Below are 19131 nucleotides of genomic sequence, written 5' to 3'. Positions count from 1 at the left end.
TGGTTAATTCTAATTATCCACGACTTTTCTACTAGCAACATCCTTACAGAGCGAACCTCAGAGCTATCCCCCTCTCCAGCTCTTCCTCAAAATGGCTCTCAAACAAGGAAACATCATCTCTGCCACAGGTACGAGTTCACGTAGCATGGATCACACCAGAACCAGGAGGTGGCAAAAAAGGTATCAGCCAACACCACACAAGGTGTGCGTCTCTCTTTCTCTCTCTCTCTCTCTCTCTCTCTCTCTCTCTCTCTCTCTCTCTCTCTCTCTCTCTTGGGGCCTCGAGAGCCTCGAGCAACGACGGTGTCCACACCACCGCTCCCTGTGCGGCGTCTCAGGCAAAGGATCCAACCGCGACCACGGTGACTCTCACCTCCCATCCACCCTTCCACTACACACACACACACCTCCCTGACCCCTCAGAGGTCGTAAGAGCTCCTCAACCATACCTCTCTCATTCAGCTTCCTCGAGCTCTCCTCCTTCTTGTCCCAGCGACCCCCCGCCCACACACAAACAAACTGTAATCAACGGGGCGATACCTAATTAGGAACAAGTCACAATCTGTGTAATTATATCTCATCGCTGCTGTGATGCTGTTAAGATAAGACAACGGAACGTCATTTGATGCGAGAGGAGGTCTGGATCCCTTTTCACCATAGGTAACAAATGTCTGGTTTCAGTGTCTTGATGGTTGCCTGGATCTGCCACTGTCACAAAGAGCATCGAAAGGACCCCAGTCGTCTGTTGCTCTTTGAATTCCTTTCGTATCATGTACTTAAGTACCTCAGTAGGATGAACGAGACCAAATGGTAGAAGATCTTAAAACTTTTATAATATTTCGTACCAGTTCATTATCTTTTGGCCATGTTTGTCATTTCGTTTTTTTACCAAAAGAAAGAAATGAATGTCATTGCAATCTAATGACAGCTCAGCAATTCAGATGGGGTTGCCACGGGACGCGTGCATGGTATGTGGTCTTAGAATTGCCTCTTCCACCAGCCTCACATAAAGCTAGGGGTTGATGCCTCCTCCCCCATCAGGAGGCGAGAGTAATTACTCCCTCACCTTCCTTGGAAAACAGTGAGGCGTCTCCAGCCACCTCATGCAGGATTAAGTGGGGATCTAGGGGCTTGGGAGGGAGAGAGCGTGAATGAGTCAGTGTAAGTGTGTGGGTTTTTTGTTTTTGGTGAGTGTTTGTCTGTGGGGGTATATCTGTTGTGTGTGTATCTACGTTTTATATCTGTTGTGTGTGTATCTACGTGTATATCTGTTGTGTGTGTATCTGTGTGTATACCTGTTGTGTGTGTATCTAAGTGTAAATCTGTTGTGTGTGTATCTATGTGTATACCTGTTGTGTGTGTATCTACGTGTATCTTTCAGAGCACAGCTTACTCAAAGTCATCAAAGTAGTTAAAAAATCTTATGAGCTCTGATCAAGTCATCCCTTGCTCTTCTCTCTTCAAAGGAGGTGTGAGTTTACGGTTGTCTAACCTCTCATTGCAAGTCATCTTCCTGGAACCATCTTTGTTCCCTCTCTTCATGACTATATCTATTAGTTATTCATGACTATATCTATTAGTTATTCATGACTATATCTATTAGTTATTCATGACTATATCTATTAGTGATTCATGATTATATCTATTAGTTATTCTTTTTTTTTTTCATCTTAAGTGCGGTAACCAGGCTTTGAGAAGCGTATTCTAATTATGACTTTTTGTAGGATTTACTCTAATTATGACTTATTGTAGGATTTACTCTAATCATGACACTGTAGGATTTACTCTATGAATCATTGTTGGATTTACTCTAATTATGACATTGTATAATTTACTCTAATTATGACATTGTATAATTTATTCTATTTATGACTTATTGTAGGATTTACTCTAATTATGACACTGCAAGATTTACTCTAATTATGAATTATTGTAGGATTTACTCTAATTGTTACTCATCGTAGGATTTCTACAGTTAAATGAACAGTCCCTTAACCATGTGCTCGAATGCCATTGTAACAGTTATCAGTAGAGAGTCAGTCGCCGTTCACCGTTTAGCTGAGGTAGCGCCCTGGCGACTGGCTAGGTGTGCAATGTCGACTCCCAAGTCCCTTTCACACATTCAGTCTGGATTGGACAATGTCAAAATGTGACTGACGCAAGTTTTGAGAGTAATAGGTTCTAAAGGTAATAGGTTCTAAATCATACCATCGCTTCTAAAAAGCAACACAGTAAAAAAAATTGAATCGACCTCTGTGTCTATTCATATATCCATCTATCTTCTTTCCTTATTTGATCGCTGCTTCCCGAGTCGGTGAGGTAGCGCCAGGAACAGACGGAGAGAAGCCACATTCGCTCTCACCCATTCTATAGCTATCGTGTGTAATGCGCCTAAACCACAGCTCCCTATACACAACCAGGCCCCACAGACCTTTCCATAGTTTAGCTCGGACGCTTCACATGCTTTAGCTCAGTCCAGTGACAGCACGTCGACCCCCGTATACCACATCGTTCCAAGTCAGTCTATCCCGTTCAGGTCTGTCACCCTACCGCATGTAGAGTGATCTCCTAAAGTCTTTGTCACTCCATCCATTTTCAATTTGGTCTCTCCGTTCTCTTTATTCCCTGTATGTATGTATATATATATATATATATATATATATATATATATATATATATATATATATATATATATATATATATATATATACACGAATAAAGTGCATAGAAACGCGCACCTCCATAGAACATACAAACCTCCAACAGCCAGGATCGAACCCGCCTCGCGCACAGGGATCCCGGGTTCGATCCTGGCTGTTGGAGGTTGGTATGATTATATATATATATATATATATATATATATATATATATATATATATATATATATATATATATATATATTGTGATAATCACAATAATAATATTGACATAACGATCGAAAAGTAGATTCCAAAAACACAGCTCAGAGGGGCCATTCGACCACAGAACGATAACTATAACTACATAACACGTTCTATTTATTCCTTTTCGATGCGCGTTTATCCCACGCACTGTGTGGGGGTGGGTTTATGCACACCCTCCCCGAACTTTTTCGCATCATTCTGATCCCACACATTAACAGACTGATGCACGGCTCACCCCCTAAAAAAACTGGTGAACAATGTCCCACACGTTACTGACTATTGATGCATTTCCATTCATATGAAAATCCGTCTGTTGTCATGCCAACTATAGGGGGCTGTACTAGTGTGTGGGTGGGTTTACCTCTCTCTCTCTCTCTCTCTCTCTCTCTCTCTCTCTCTCTCTCTCTCTCTCTCTCTCTCTCTCTCTCTCTCCCTGATCGCGAGGGAACAGCAGAATGCACTGGGTTTCATGGGTAGTGTGTGTGTGTGTGTGTGTGTGTGTGTGTGTGTGTGTGTGTGTGTGTGTATGCGACGTTAGACATAATTAATGGACTGGTGGTCACTAGGAACCTGATAAGTGTAGAGAGATCAATGTCTGGCTGTCATTAGCAAGGGCAAGTTGGTATAATGGGTATAATGGTATAATTGGTTTAACTACATGTTAAACCCATTGTTCACATGTACTTTAATAACTGGCGCCGCCCAAGGGGCTTTAAATCAAACCTTCAATTTGCCTCTTTGGTTCTGGATGCCGCCATGCCACTCTAATGGCCTTTGGCGCCGCCAAAAAGGCTTTGAATTAATCTTGTGTACCTTCACAATCTCCCAGTTTACGTGACTGGTTCTCATTTTCTTTGGGTTGAGTAAATGTAAGATCGGCTTGTACAAGTGTGAGGGGTTTCATACAAGCCCATGTAAGTCCCATGTTAGTTCTTATGTAGCGACCCATCACTCAAGATGTACAATGGTTGATTGGATGGTTAGGCTTCAGTTCCCAGGGCTATTAATGTCCAGATATAATGCCCAACTGAGAAATCTTTCTTTAAGACTTTCTTCAAGCGTTGAAAATAATTCTAAGGCCACGTTCACTCCACACTTCGCACCCATTCAGTTGCAGGAGAACGGGAGGTTATTTACACGAAACGTAAATGATGAATCAAAGATTTTACAACATATCGTTTTATAACAATAGCTTGATTTACGAACTATTCGTTTTCTTTATGATTCAATAATTCACGCCACAATAATTATTGGAACCCGATTCGAACATTTAGATCGACGCTGAAACCAGAGTGGAAACTCAAGGCTTCGTAATAAGGTCTTCGTTTTTATAAAAGATTCTGGTCTTATCTCACTTTGGACATTTTTAATAACGTAAGACGACTAAGGCTTTTTTTTCCCCATCATGACGCACCAGCTCGTAATATTTCACAATTAATTACAAAACTAAGAAGGAATATCCTGCGAGGCCTTTTTTTTTTCTCTCATTTTCTGTTATTTTGGCAGTTTTAATTCAGTCTCTTACAGTGAACGATGAAGAACACAACTGATGAGTACATTCTTCAAGGACCCATTACGTGTTGATTTCTTTAATTAATTGCGTGGATTTACGATGAAGTCTCTCTCTCTCTCTCTCTCTCTCTCTCTCTCTCTCTCTCTCTCTCTCTCTCTCTCTCTCTCTCTCTGCCTGGGTCTGCTACGACCGGTGACCATTTCATTTAGCAATAACTGTGCACGTTAGTGGTGGTGGTGGTGGTGGTGCAGCACTAGCACACTCACTTGCTTTCCCACTAAGGATTTCCGATACTTCCCCAACTCCTCCTCCTCCTCCTCCTCTTCCTCTGTCTCTACTTTCCTCCACTCTCCTCTCCTGTACCTTCCCTTTCAATCTACTTTCTCATCTTACCTCTTCTCTTACACTCCTTTCTTCTCCATCTTCTTTCCTCCATATTCTCTTATTTCTATATCATTCTCTATAATTCTCTTGTATCTACATTCATCTATTTCCCGTATCATCTCCCCACAACCTCGTCGCGGTCACCTGCATGGGATGCAAACCCACGACAACCTCCACACTGGGAGGGCTATGCCTTCACCGTCTTCCCTCAGTTGTACATGATGACATTCTGGCCTTTGTCTTCCATAAGGGACTCTTACCACTCAGTCCTCAGTGGGGCTAAACTGGACGTGGTCCACAGTGGGAGAGTGTTCCACTCTGACAAGAGTGTATCCACTGAATTCCAGAAGAGAAGTCTGCTTCCATAATTCCAGCGTGGGTGACACGTATCCATTACATCATCATTTAAGGAAAGTAACCTTGTGGTTTATGAACCCAGTCCTCAGTGGGGCTAAACTGGACGTGGTCCACAGTGGGAGAGTGTTCCACTCTGACAAGAGCGTATCCACTGAATTCCAGAAGAGAAGTCTGCTTCCATAATTCCAGCGTGGGTGACACGTATCCATTACATCATCATTTAAGGAAAGTAACCTTGTGGTTTATGAACCCAGAAGCTTCGCTGGATTTCCAGTTGGGAGTGATCTTTGGTCCACACTATTTTCTGGACTTCCAGTTTGATGTGATCTTCAGTCCAGACTCCACTCTGGATTTCCAGTTGGGAGTGATCTTCGGTCCAGACTTTCCTCTGGACATCCAGTTTGATGTGATCTTCAGTCCAGACCTCACTCTGGATTTCCAGTTGGGAGCGATCTTCGGTCCAGACTTTACTCTGGACTTACAGTTGGGAGTGATCTTCAGTCTAGACTTCACTCTGGACTTCCAGTTGGGAGTGATCTTCGGTCCAGACTTCACTCTGGATTTCCAGTTGGGAGTGATCTTCAATCCAGACTTCACTCTGGATTTCCAGTTGGGAGTGATCTTCAATCCAGACTTTACTCTGGATTTCCAGTTGGGAGTGATCTTCGGTCCCGACTTTCCTCTGGACTTCCAGTTGGGTGTGATCTTCAATCCAGACTTTACTCTGGACTTCCAGTTGGGAGTGATCTTCAGTCTAGACTTCACTCTGGACTTCCAGTTGGGAGTGATCTTTGGTCCAGACTTTCCTCTGGATTTCCAGTTGGGAGTGTTCTTCAATCCACACATTCTACTGGATATCCTTTAGGGTTTAAATCCATTTAATTCTCAATGGCTATTATATCTACTGAGATTTTTTTCCAGAGAGGAATTAATCCATGGAATGATAAATGGGGCTGTTAATGTGATGGGGATAAATATTCACCTATCCAGATGAGACTAAAGTCCCTGCGTTCCAAATTCCATCCTGACACGGAGCAGATTGTCACAAATACTTTGCCTCCGTAGCTTACCAGGGTTTCCTCGAGACCTGAAGGAATTGAAGACTTTACTTTTGTACCATAACAGTCATGCACGCATCACTTCAGCGTGCTTACAGACGGAAAAAACAGTGTGACGCGTCATGTCCCCAAACATCACAGAACTATGTACTTCCGAATAAGGAATTGTATATCAAAAGTTATCTAAGTACAAGTTCGCTGTAGAGTAATTCAAAGATACGGCATAGAAAAAATATCAAAAGACTCCATCATACGAGGAATATCTGATATGTAAAATACAATCTTTGCATAGTAATGATAACTAAAGAAAAAAGAGAGAAGGAAAAAAAAATGCCATGATTATGTGTAGAAAGCTCCTCTCCAGAGTCAGTAGAAGACACCACGTTAAAAGAATTAGTCATCCAAGTCCCTAATTATGCGAGGGTTAAGCACGTCTTCGTCTCTTACAGCTCCCTTGAGGTAGATACGGCGGACCAAAGCTGTGCGGCTACTGCCAAAGTGTTCCAGGGCGTGAGGTTACTGCAGAGGTGCTCCCCGAGCGTGATGATGCTGTGTTAAGGGTTCCTGGTGTGGCGTTGCTTCTGGGAGTGAGGCTGCTGGAAACGTGTTCCAGAGTCGTGGCGCTGCTCCAGAATGATCTTGTTAAATAAGTGTTCCAGGACTTGAGGCTTCTCTTCAGGGAAGACTGGAAGTGTCTTTTTAAGGCTGCTTTCAAAATGTTCTGCAGAGTGAAGCTCTTGCAGCAGGGAAATTATGAGGCGTGAGGATGCTGCAGATTGGTCCTCATGACGTGAGTCTTCTACAGATTTCTCCTTAAGTTGGAGGCAACAGGAGAGGCGCTCCAGGGCGTCAAGCCGCCCCACAAGGGATGGTGCCAGGCAGTGAGGCTTACAAAACGGGGAGGCTAGCTCTATGGAATGAAGTTGCTGCGGGTGTACTACAGGAGGTGAGGATCTCGCTAGGAGGGGCGTTCCAGGGCGTCAAGCCGCCCCACAAGGGATGGTGCCAGGCAGTGAGGCTTACAAAAGGGAGGCTAGTTCTATGGAATGAAGTTGCTGCGGAAGCACTACAGGAGGTGAGGATCCCGCTAAAAGTAAATCCAGGACAAGAGGTCGTTGCATATAGATGATGATGTCCGGGGTGAGGTAACTGGAGAAGATAACTCGAAGATGTCGGACATGAGGGTGTCGCAAACTGACGCTTGCAAGGTGAGCAGTGAGTACGGATGGACGATGCCACAGCGAGACGACACCACCAAAGGTGGGCTATTCCAAGGCATGAGGTCCTCACTGACAGAGAGACGGTTGATGAGCCAAAAGTCAGTGCAAAATGGTGATATCAAGGCCTTCCATTACAGGAGAATTATTGTTGAATACAAAGGCTACTGAAGAGGGATAATACCATAAGAAAATCTATCCTAGACGATCATTACATTTAAACTTGCCACTAAATATTATTTTCTTAGGATGCAAAGCAGCTGCAGTGGATACCCGGCAGCCTTCAAGAAAGTGGAAAGACTAGGTTCCAAGCGTTTAAATGGTGTAAACAAATAATTTCAGGCTTTTAGAAACACACATGCATTGCATCTCTGCATAATGCAAGCTCTTTAAACAACGATGTGAAACAAAGTCAGCTTTTTTCCTTTCTCTTTTTCTCTTTCGTTTACAAAGACGAATCCATTCATTCTCTCTCTCTCTCTCTCTCTCTCTCTCTCTCTCTCTCTCTCTCTCTCTCTCTCTCTCTCTCCACCACACATCTTCTCCGAACGTAAAACATTTATGTCACATGGAATCTCTTTGTTAATCAGCGCTTGAATCTCTTTATGGCTTAACTACCCGTCATCCTCATTCACATCTGAGGGTATGCATTACATTTCGGCAATTTGCCAACACATTACATTGAAGCTTTATTTAGATTTTGATGGAGAATACCGCTTACATCCCAAGCCTTTATATTCTAAATCTAATTACTTGCATTAATAATCACTGCTCTGGTAGATCGTCGTAAAAATATACCAACTGATATCTCTTGACATCCACCATATTTCCAGCTGAGACGCATTTGTAGAAGCTACATCAAACCTACATCCATGACTCCCTTCAAAACCCTACGGTCATATCCCACCACATTTCACCACCGTTCCCCTCCTACAACCCGCCGTTAATCGCCACATAAATCTGCCAATTTTCACCACCTGGAGAACATTAAGTGGTCGTATTTCTGCCAGCCTGCTGGAGTGACGGAGACCAGAAGTGAAATGTGTGGCCATTCGACGCCCATGAGAAGGACTTGAAAATTCTCCGATGTCTTGACGTCCCTCTGGTTTTTCTGGATTCCCGAAGTGTTGAGTTACAAGATGATGATTCATTTGGAAGGTTCTTGAGTTCCCTTTATTGTCGTGGTTCGGAGGTGTTTTATGTGTTGGATTTCTATCTTTATTTCTTTCTGTCTATGTCCAAGCTTTCGCTTTTCCGTATTTCTAAATCATTACACTACTGACTGGTCGCAAATTCTAGGTCCTTAGCCATTATTCATCAATTATTTTTTTCAAATAGCATTCTATAATTACTTTCGAGGTTCATAGTTATATCAATCCCATATCGATTACTAGATTATTCGAGCCATACATGCGATTTTTACAAAGTTTGTAATCAACTTTTTACCTCAATTTAGAAAATAATGTAATCACACAGTACTGCGGTTCACTGAAATTTTCGATTATTTATTCGGTAGAGTAGAAAGGCAAAGCGAAATGTACCGAAGTTCCCCGATTTATGAAGTTTCGTTCATCTTCCGTTGTTACGTCATTCTCTTGGTGTTATGACTTCCTGTGTCGTGGTCATGTAACCTAAGGTAACCTAACGCTGGTGAGGTTCGAATCCCCCTTATTCTCACCCTCCACACTTCATAACCTGTTTGGTGGTGACACACCCGTCCCCGTCTCTCTCTCTCTCTCTCTCTCTCTCTCTCTCTCTCTCTCTCTCTCTCTCTCTCTCTCTCTCTCTCTCTCTTGCCTGTGCTCCTTACCACAATATCGTCTCAGGTAACTATCGTAGGTAGGTAGGTGGGTGGATACACACACACACACACACACACACATACACTCTCTCTCTCTCTCTCTCTCTCTCTCTCTCTCTCTCTCTCTCTCTCTCTCTCTCTCTCTCTCTCTCTCACTCTCTGGCATCTACCCCACCCACCATCCTCTCACCCCCTCCAGCAGCCACGCCCAAGGCAGGCAGCCAGCCAGCCAAGCCTCCCTCCCTCCCGCCCGTCATGAGGGGCGCCAAGTGAATGTCTGAGGATGGGCGTCCCATTTGTACATCAGCGATTCCTTGCTCCTTCTGAGCCGAACGTTCCAACTCACCTCCTTCGTTCCTTTCCTTCCTTATGCATATATCGTTTCCGTTCTTCGTTTGATTACTTGGATTCTAAGCAGTTGCACTGAATTCTTAAAGCCACTCGTGAATCATAGGATCCAGTGGTTTGTTCCTGTATGAAAATCCTTTGTATTAATCGACATTTTGACTTGACTTTTCCTGCAAAAATAATAAGCACTCTAATTACACATCATACATTAATACCTTTCTCTCTGTAATCATTAGACGAAAAAAAAACTGATATTCGTTTAGAGTCTGAAGCTGCAGGAGTAGATGCCTCCATTAACAAAGAAGAAGGCTGATGATTGCTGATTTCGCAAATAAAACCTCATAATGTCAGTGATGATCGATTTAATCAAAGGTCACACCTGGCGAAGACTTCTCGGTGCTATCTTAAGTCCATGACTCTTTAACGAAGACTTACGACGCTCGTTTTAAAAATCTTTTCGTTTAAAAAAATCTTTGTTATATTTCGTATAGTTTTTGATATTAGTTGTCGACGTATGGCTGAGGTCAAGGTTTGGAACAGAGGTGAAAAGTTATACTCGCCACAGGTAGAAACAGTCTGATGTAACCTTCCAGCTGAGGGAGAGGATAATATATCACTCCTACTGGAGGAGACATCCTGGAATATTGATGCTAAGTGGGGATACCTGAGTCCAGCTTGAAACAAGGATCAGACCCTCTTAGGCAGCCGAAGAATCAGAGGTGGAGGAAGAGGAGGGCAACAACAACAAACTGGACCAGCTCTCAGGCTATCTTGCTTCATCTCTCTGAATAGCCGAGAATGGAAAACAAAACCAGGATTCTTCGGACCTCAATAGTGTAAAGCGTACTTTCTCCATTCCAAAGGAAGAAATATTACAAAAACCGAATTTTGAAAACACGAAAAGAGCAAAACAGGAACGCTGCCTACATGGAAACAAAAAGAAAACATACAACTCAGCTGAAAGAAAGTATACGGAATATATGTATTTAAGCCTAGTCTTACCTACTGTAAGATGCCATCTACAGCTTGACCCATCTTGTAACAAGACATCACCGGAGCGCTGCCCGCCAGAAACATCAATGAAACCAAGAAAAGAAAGAAAACTATCGCAGAGAAAAATATGCCGTGATAACTAACTCTGCATCTGCGAAAAGAAATGAAACAGTGCGAGCGAAGGGGAAAATCGTCCCGTCCTGAACACTCCCTTCTGGAAACACTCTACTACCAGCCATTAAAAAGGAAAAAGGATAAAACTGGACCTTTGACTTTCCAACTCACTGGATATATAATGACGGAAGGAAAGAATATTCCCCCCTTCTATTATGCACGAGGCCCTAATTCGTAAACGCCTAAATAAGAAATTAGAGTCAGGGGTTTTACGAACTAATCTAGGAAGATAGGTAGTAATGATGCCACGTCAGGGGGGTGGAAAAGGAAAGCCTGAGAGAAATTATGCAAGCTGAGAGAATTAAAACTTCACAGGACTAAGAAATTTCAGAAGGAGTGGATGATCTCCAGGCGATGAGAGTTTGGAAGGAGCCGAGGCGTAACACTGGATAACGCCTCTGAAGAGATCAAGCATCGTGTGGCGCTCCGTGTTAATATCACGTCAGCTCAGGAAGGGGGAAAGGTGTGTGTGTGTGTGTGTGTGGAGGAGGAGGAGGAAGAGGCAGGTCTCGGCAGACGTGAGTTGTAGGGGGCCAACAGGAGGTGAGGGGAAGATGGAGGGAGGCTCTGTGAAGTGCTGGATGGTGATGGTGGACGCCTGAGTGGCTCACTCTAATTCGGTGGGCAAGGTTGGAGTCTTTGGTGGTTATGGAATATCGGTTGTTATGGCGGGTTACTGGTAGACTTGGGCTGTGATTGGTGGAATGATGGATGGATGAATCAATCTAGTTGATGGTTAGATAGAAGGAGGCGAGTGGGAGGAGTATGTAAGTATGTAGGTTTTCTGAATGATGGTTGGTAGGGTATGAGCAGAGGCTGTGAGTAATGAAGGATTGCTATGAGTGATGAAGGTGTGAATATATATATATATATAATTTACTCATTATATTTCATCATACTTTGTCGCCGTTTCCCGCGTCGGCAAGGTAGCGCCAGGAAACAGACGAAGAACGGCCCATCAATCACTCATACACACACACACACACACACACACACATTAAATATATATATATATATATATATATATATATATATATATATATATATATATATATATATATATATATATATATATATATATCGACACGAAACGTGGAAAATGCATGTTTAATGTCGGTGTTTCTCGATTTACAGGCCCAGACAACAATTTTGAATAGCAAACAAATATGTTCATGCCTTTAGTTTTTAAACGCCGTTTTCTATAACGTATTTGACATCTGGGAACAACAGGGGAGGGAATCCACACGAATATGTCGAGAATTTACTTGTTAATATGGTGTCGTTTTTTCCTCTGACGCGTTCACACGGGTCGCTGGAAATTCTTCTCTTGTTAAAAATGATGCATTTAACTTGGACAAGCATGTAGGATTGCCAGGATGTTTAACTGCTTTCGCTTTTAAAAAGGCATCTTTTGAAATGTATGTAATTCTATTAATGACGAAGAAATTACATTAAGTCTTGCGACAACAGCCGGGATCTTTTCTATATATATATATATATATATATATATATATATATATATATATATATATATATATATATATATGCATATGTGTGTATGTGTGTGTGTGTGTGTGTATATATATACATATACATATATATATATATATATATATATATATATATATATATATATATATATATATATATATATATATATATATATATCTTTTTCTTTCTTTCATACTATTCGCCATTTCCCGCATTAGCGAGGTAGCGTTAAGAACAGAGAACTGGGCCTTTGAGGGAATATCCTCACCTGTACCCCCTTCTCTGCTCCTTCTGTTGGAAAAAAAAAAAAAAATATATATATATATATATATATATATATATATATATATATATATATATATATATATATATATATATATAAATATACATACTATGTGTGTAAATCAATTGCAAGTTCAAAAGGGCCTTCATGCTGGAAGACCATTAAGATGGAACTGGAAAGAGGTCTTTGAAAGCGTTGAAATGTCTTAAAATGACATAAGCAGAATCCTAAAAGGTTCCGACACACATGTTGCTCATGGTCCTGATAAGGATGTACACCTACGCTGGAAATGTGGGTAGATACACTTGTGAGACGAATGGAAATGGTTTTGTTCAGGATGATGCAAGAGAGAAGAGCAAAGTTGCCAAGTGAGTCCCACCCGAAGAGGGAGAACGTCATGCCCATTTTTAAGAAAGGGGATGGAGAGGATGCGATGAATAGATCTCAGTTTCCCTATCGATCGTGGCCTGTAAGGCACTGGAAAAGATAACTAGATAGTAAGTGGATGATTTCTTGCAAAGGAAAAAGTACTTAGGTGATGGACTGCCTGCATGGTTTCAGGAAAAAGGAGATCATGTCTAACGAACCGCTTAAATCCATATGAGAGAGTAATCTCCGTTTTCTTTACAAAAGAGAAGGCTAATTACATTGTCTGTACCTCGACTAGCAGAAGTTATTTGAGACCGTACCACACAAGGGGTTGGGAAAGAGGCTCCATCGTCAATTACGAGCAGAGGAGAGCCAACTTCAACGGATTGGCTTACCATAATGGAAAGGAGCAGTTCAGTTCACCAGTGGCGTACTACAGGAACCAGTTCTGGAACCGTTGCTCTTCTTGATCTTTGTTCATGACTTACCGGAAAGATCGGACCGTCTGAGATCGTCCCTCCTCTGGCTAACTCCCTAAACAAACACCTTTCCCATATTACTAAATAATTCCCTTCTTCTTAGCTTTCCCATATTACTAAATAATTCCCTTCTTCTTAGCTTTCGTCTCTCCACCCGATTCCTTCTTTCTACTCCCATGCAGCGGGTTCTTTTCCTACATAATCAACAACAGCTGACCGATCAACAAACCCATTGCTCTTTCATTGTTGTGATATATCAAGACATTTGCCGTTTAGTTCCATTCAGAAGATACAGTACAGAGCTTATCATTCTAAACAAATATCATAGAGGGTTGAATATCATGGGAGGTTTAATCACAGCTCCGATTGAAAGATATTGGATCAAGTAGTAATTATAGATAATGAAATTATCTTATGAGCATCAGCCTTGATAAGGTAACTAGAGTGATTTCATTCTCTTCATGGATTATATTACCTTGATTTAGTGTCAGAGTGTCAATACGTCTTCTCACCTCCTTGCTAAGTGTTCCTAGATACAGCAGATAAAAAATACTTTCGTCAATGACATAGAACCATGTTGCCATCTGATGCAACACAGGGACTATGCAGATATTGGAGGCAACAAGCAGAACACGTCTAGCATACGTTGACCAAGTGGTGGGAGACAGTCGACAGAGGTGAGATTCGTCAGACAGTAACCCCATATATATTCTCTCCACAGGCCTGTCCAAGAGCTACCATGAGAACCCGTGGCGCTACGAGTACCGGGACTATTACTACGACCAGGAGTCTAACGTCGACCCTCCCACCTTCCTAGCGCGACCCCAGACCTTCACAGTGGAGGTGGGCCAGTCCGTCATCATCCCGTGCGACGTCGACAACCCAGGTCGGTTTTTACCTCTCTCTCTCTCTCTCTCTCTCTCTCTCTCTCTCTCTCTCTCTCTCTCACGGAAATATGAAACACGATAAGTTCCCAAGTGCACTTGCGTGCAAGAATCACATCGTCAAGGGGAGATACAACAATGAGACAAAAGACGTAAACAGTCAGTTGATATACAAGGAAGAGACGTAGCAAAAGACGCCATGGGTAAACAAGCGACGACCGAATGGTGGTGTTCGGGTCAACCATCATGCTTGTCATAAAATACTAATGAGTGGACGAGAAAGGGAACTGTTAATAAAATACCGTGGAATCCCTCATTCAAAAAACTATATGACGCTATGTCAGGTGCTGCTATAGCCAGTCGCCAACACCTTGATGAATGTGCTGTTTAATCATTCATTCATTGGCATTCGTGAAGCAACGCAAAATCTTTTTTTCTTCTCCGTAATGCAGAAGTAGGTTGTAATGCAACCAGCACTGGTAGACACTGTGAAACACCATTACACCATACAGGGGAAACATATGCTAAATGATCTTTGATTCGCTTAGCAAACGAGATCTTTTTTTTTGATTAATCGACTGGTATATATCATTATGCCCTTCTGTCTCCTCAGGCGGGAAGCTGAGGCTGATCATCAAGAAAGTGCCGGCCAACGGTGGCAGCGAGAAGTTGGTGTCAGTCGGGAGTGACAAGGTGATGCCAGACCCACGAATGACGGTGGATGGGTCGCGCCTCACCATCTCTCACATTCGCCCTCGAGACGCAGGCACTTTCATCTGCCAGTTCGACTTGGAGCCACCGGTGCAGCTGAGGCACATCTTGGACGTGCAGTTTGCCCCCTCCATCAAGGCCATGGTGCCCCCAGAGCAGCATGTGGCCAGGGGCAAGAGCGTGACGCTCGAGTGTAAGGCGCATGGTAACCCCGAGCCGATCATCCAGTGGTCCCGTGAAGCTAGTCTTCTCCCTTCAGGACAACGCAATCAACAGGTCGGTGCCAAGATGGACGCTGTCTCTAGCCAAAGACTGACAGTTGTTCTTGATATCTTTATATAACTTGCTGTTATCATTTATCAAGTTGATAAGATGCGATGAGGCGTCTTTTCAAGGATACTTCAGCCTTCGAAAAGGTTCAACTTCATCTGAAAAGTGATCATGCCGTTCGGTGAATTTATCTGTGGCGACTTCAGGATGAATTAACTATTTCAATTACGAAATTCAATTTCATTCTCAAAGGAGTGGGGCAAAAAGTCTCCCACCTGAAGACTACAGAGTTTACAGGGTAGACTACTGAGTTTACAGGGTAGACTGCTGAGTTTACAGGGTAGACTACTGAGTTTACAGGGTAGACTACTGAGTTTACAGGGTAGACTACTGAGTTTACAGGGTAGACTACTGAGTTTACAGGGTAAACTACTCAGTTTACAGGGTAGAGTTGTCCGCTAAATAGGAAAAATAACTGAAAGTCTCGAATATTTCTTATCTTTGCACTCCAGACTAAAAAGTAAATGAGACAGAAATACATATGAAGATATGTGTGTGTGTGTGTGTGTGTGTGTGTCTGTGTCTGTGTGTGTGTGTGTGTGAAACTGAGCAATCTGTCCTCCAACAGGGCCACAGGCTGACGCTGGAGAGGGTGGACCGTCACATGGAGGGCACGTACTTGTGTACTGCTGACAACGGCATCGGTGAGCCAGCCTCGGCCGCCATGTCCCTCACCGTCGAGTACCCGCCAGAGATCATCACACAACAGGTGAGTCCCCCACCACCCCTGGCAACATGTGAGTCCCCCTCCCGGCAACAGGTGAGTCCCCCTCCTGGCAACAGGTGAGTCCCCCTGGTAACTGGTGAGTCCCCCTGGCAACAGGTGAGTCCCCCTCCTGGCAACAGGTGAGTCTCCCCTGGCAACAGGTGAGTCTCCCTCCTGGCGACAGGTGAGTCCCCACCCCTGGCAACAGGTGAGTCTCCATCCCTGGCAACAGGTGAGTCTCCCCTGGTAACTGGTGAGTCCCCCTGGCAACAGGTGTGTCACTTGGCAACAGGTGAGTCTCCCCGGCAACACGTAAGTCCCCCCGGCAATAGGTGTGTCACCTGGCCTTCTGTCATGACCCTGTGAAGAGAAGACGCGTTGTGACCAACATGTGCTGATGACGATAATATTTTTCTTTCTTTCAAACTATTCGCCATTTCCCGCGTTAGCAAGGTAGCGTTAAAAACAGAGGACTGGGCCTTTGAGGGAATATCCTCACCTGGCCCCCTTCTCTGTTCCTTCTTTTGGAAAATCAAAAAAAAAAAAAAGAGAGAGGGGAGGATTTCCAGCCCCCCCGCTCCCTCTCCTTTTAGTCGCCTTCTACGACACGAAGGGAATACGTGGGAAGTATTCTTTCTCCCCTATCCCCAGGGATAGACGATAATATCTCCTTTATTTACCATTGCTATAGCACTAAAGACCTTAGTTATCACGGGATTTTTACATATGGCAATTCCCACATGATTTGGGGATACTAGGACGGCATATTACACGACTGGTCTGCTTCCTGCAGTCCGTTGTGAGGACGGGCGAGGGCGACCAGGTCGAGCTGGTGTGTGTGGTGCACGGCCGACCACCGCCCAACGTAGTGTGGACCCGCGACGGGCGGCCGCTGCCAGACACCCTCATGGACACCCAGCTGCACATGACGCAGCAGCCCTCCTCCGGCGCCTACGCCGCCAACTACGACGCCCACCTGAGCCAGAACCACGTCGCCCACCGCCACACGCTCACCATCAACCACGTCACGGAGAAGGACTTTGGGGCTTATGTGTGCATCGCGGAGAACGCCCACGGACAGAAGAACGCTGTGATACAGATGACAGGTGAGGGAAGCTACTGACGTGTGTGTGTGTGTGTGTGTGTGTGTGGCATGAATGGACCGAGTGTGTATCTATACGTGTGGGATACTTTGCTTGTGTTCATACCTATCTCTTTTTCTCTCAGTCTGTGTCGCCACCTATTTGTCATTGTGTGTTTGTATACTGTGCGGTGAGGGAGTTTTACACTCGTGTGTCTGTCTGTCGGCGTTTCTGTCTGTTAGTCTGTCTGTATATGATAGTGTGTATTTACCTATTTGTACTGTATGGGGAGGGAGTTTACACTCGTTGGGTTCCCCATCTCTTCAAGTGTCTCCTCTATCGAATAACTTTTTTGAAGTGTATGATGTGAATATTTATTATTTCATCATTGACGCACCGGTATAGAAAGTTTTCCTGCATGTTCACTAAGAACTGATGTCTCCACGACTCTCTGTGTCTGTCTGTGTGTCGGTAAACCAAATGACCACATGGCAACACCCCCTTTAAAAAACTCAAAACGTGGACTCGCCCAAGTAGACCCTTATTCAAACATCTAAGTTTGTCCCTTCTGAGAAATTTTCCTATTACGCCGCTTCTCATGTTCGCACTTGACCCTTTCCTACCACACTTCTTCCCTCGGTCCTTCCTCATATATTATTTGCCAAATGCTTCTCCCACAGATCTTCTAATTAAAACTTTTACTCACACATCATAAGGCTGAGCTCTTTTTCCCGATTTCCTTTCTCGCAAGAGCCTTCCAAATATGCCTTTTACTTACGAAATCTCCTTTAGCTTCCTATCCCTAAGTTCTGTTCGAGTAATCTTCACCCTTGGCTGTTCTCAGACTTCTTCCCAAGCATCTATTCTCGGCCCAACGCTATTCATTCTTTTTATAAAGTCCCTTCTACGACCCTTCAGCTTAAGAGTTCTCTACACGTATTGTAGCGGGTTCTACATCTCTCTCACGACATGCCCTTCTGTAGCTGTATGCCATACTTTCCTCGCCAGGCCTCCCGAAGCCGCCTCATGTGACGAGCAGCCCCACCGGAGGGGAGAGCACCAGGTATACCCTCACCTGGGAGACGGAGAGCTACTACCCCATCACCGAGTTCCTCATCAAGTACCGCAAGACCCACCTGGGGGCATGGCACGTGAGTACCTCCCACACCAGCCCTCAATTCTAGGGGACGTGGCATGTAAGGACCTCCCACACCAGTCCTCACACCAGGAGGCGTGGCATGCAAGTACATCCCACACCAGTCCTCACACCAGGAGGCGTGGCATGTGAGTACATCCCACACCAGTCCTCACACATGGAGGCGTGGCACGTGAGTACATCCCACACCAGTCCTCACACATAGAGGCGTAGCATGTGAGTACCTACTCATCCTCATACCTTGGGAGACTGTTTCATGAACACCTTCCGCTACTCTTGACAACTAGAGGACGTGGGACGCGTCCACTCTCACTCAATCTCGACTAAGGTGTGACAGGAGGGGAACTACCTCAGGGCGTCGCACCTGTGAGTGGAGTGACTAATGACACGTCCTGACAACCTTGAGGTGTGTGGCAAGCACGCATCTGCCAGCAGGCCTCGCACTGCTCGGGTTAAGCGCTCCTACTCCCCACCAGCGTCGCTGAAATATGGTGTCACGAAAATCCAAAACCACTGCGTTCTACTGTGACTCGCAGACTCACCCAGATGACTTTTACTTCGTGGAAGACGATCAGACATTCACAGATAAAGTAGACGTCATAGTCTCCCTCCTAATTTGATGAGGGAAACTTTCTTCAGCATTCTGTCTACTGATACACTACGAAGTCAGGACCTTCATATAACGTAAGAGTGACAATAGATTGTACTAATGGGTAGGTAGTTATCAGAATTCCATTTATATACAATGTTCGCACGTCTATATGACATGAATACTGATCCTTTCCTTTCCTCTCTCTCTCTCTCTTTAGGGAATCACGCACACCACATTTCGCTGCTGAGTATTCCTGTCACCTGCCCTCATTACCTATCCTCATCACCTGGTTTCCTCACA

General features: G+C 44.1%; 1 protein-coding gene across 1 annotated transcript in view; it reads left to right on the top strand.

The window, feature by feature from the left end:
- Positions 1 to 19131, top strand: part of LOC139757830 (protein amalgam-like) — a 101493-nt gene that overhangs the window by 76563 nt on the left and 5799 nt on the right. Inside the window, exons 3-7 of the mRNA XM_071678721.1 lie at positions 14092 to 14256; positions 14868 to 15241; positions 15864 to 16004; positions 16795 to 17107; positions 18092 to 18234. Of these exons, the coding sequence (XP_071534822.1) occupies positions 14092 to 14256; positions 14868 to 15241; positions 15864 to 16004; positions 16795 to 17107; positions 18092 to 18234 (1136 nt within the window). The remainder of the gene's footprint in view (positions 1 to 14091; positions 14257 to 14867; positions 15242 to 15863; positions 16005 to 16794; positions 17108 to 18091; positions 18235 to 19131) is intronic.

Source organism: Panulirus ornatus, chromosome 28 (genome assembly GCF_036320965.1).
Source record: "Panulirus ornatus isolate Po-2019 chromosome 28, ASM3632096v1, whole genome shotgun sequence".
NCBI lineage: Eukaryota > Metazoa > Arthropoda > Malacostraca > Decapoda > Palinuridae > Panulirus > Panulirus ornatus.
The sequence above is the reverse complement of the archived record's forward strand: the minus strand, read 5'-3'. Positions and strand labels throughout refer to the sequence as shown.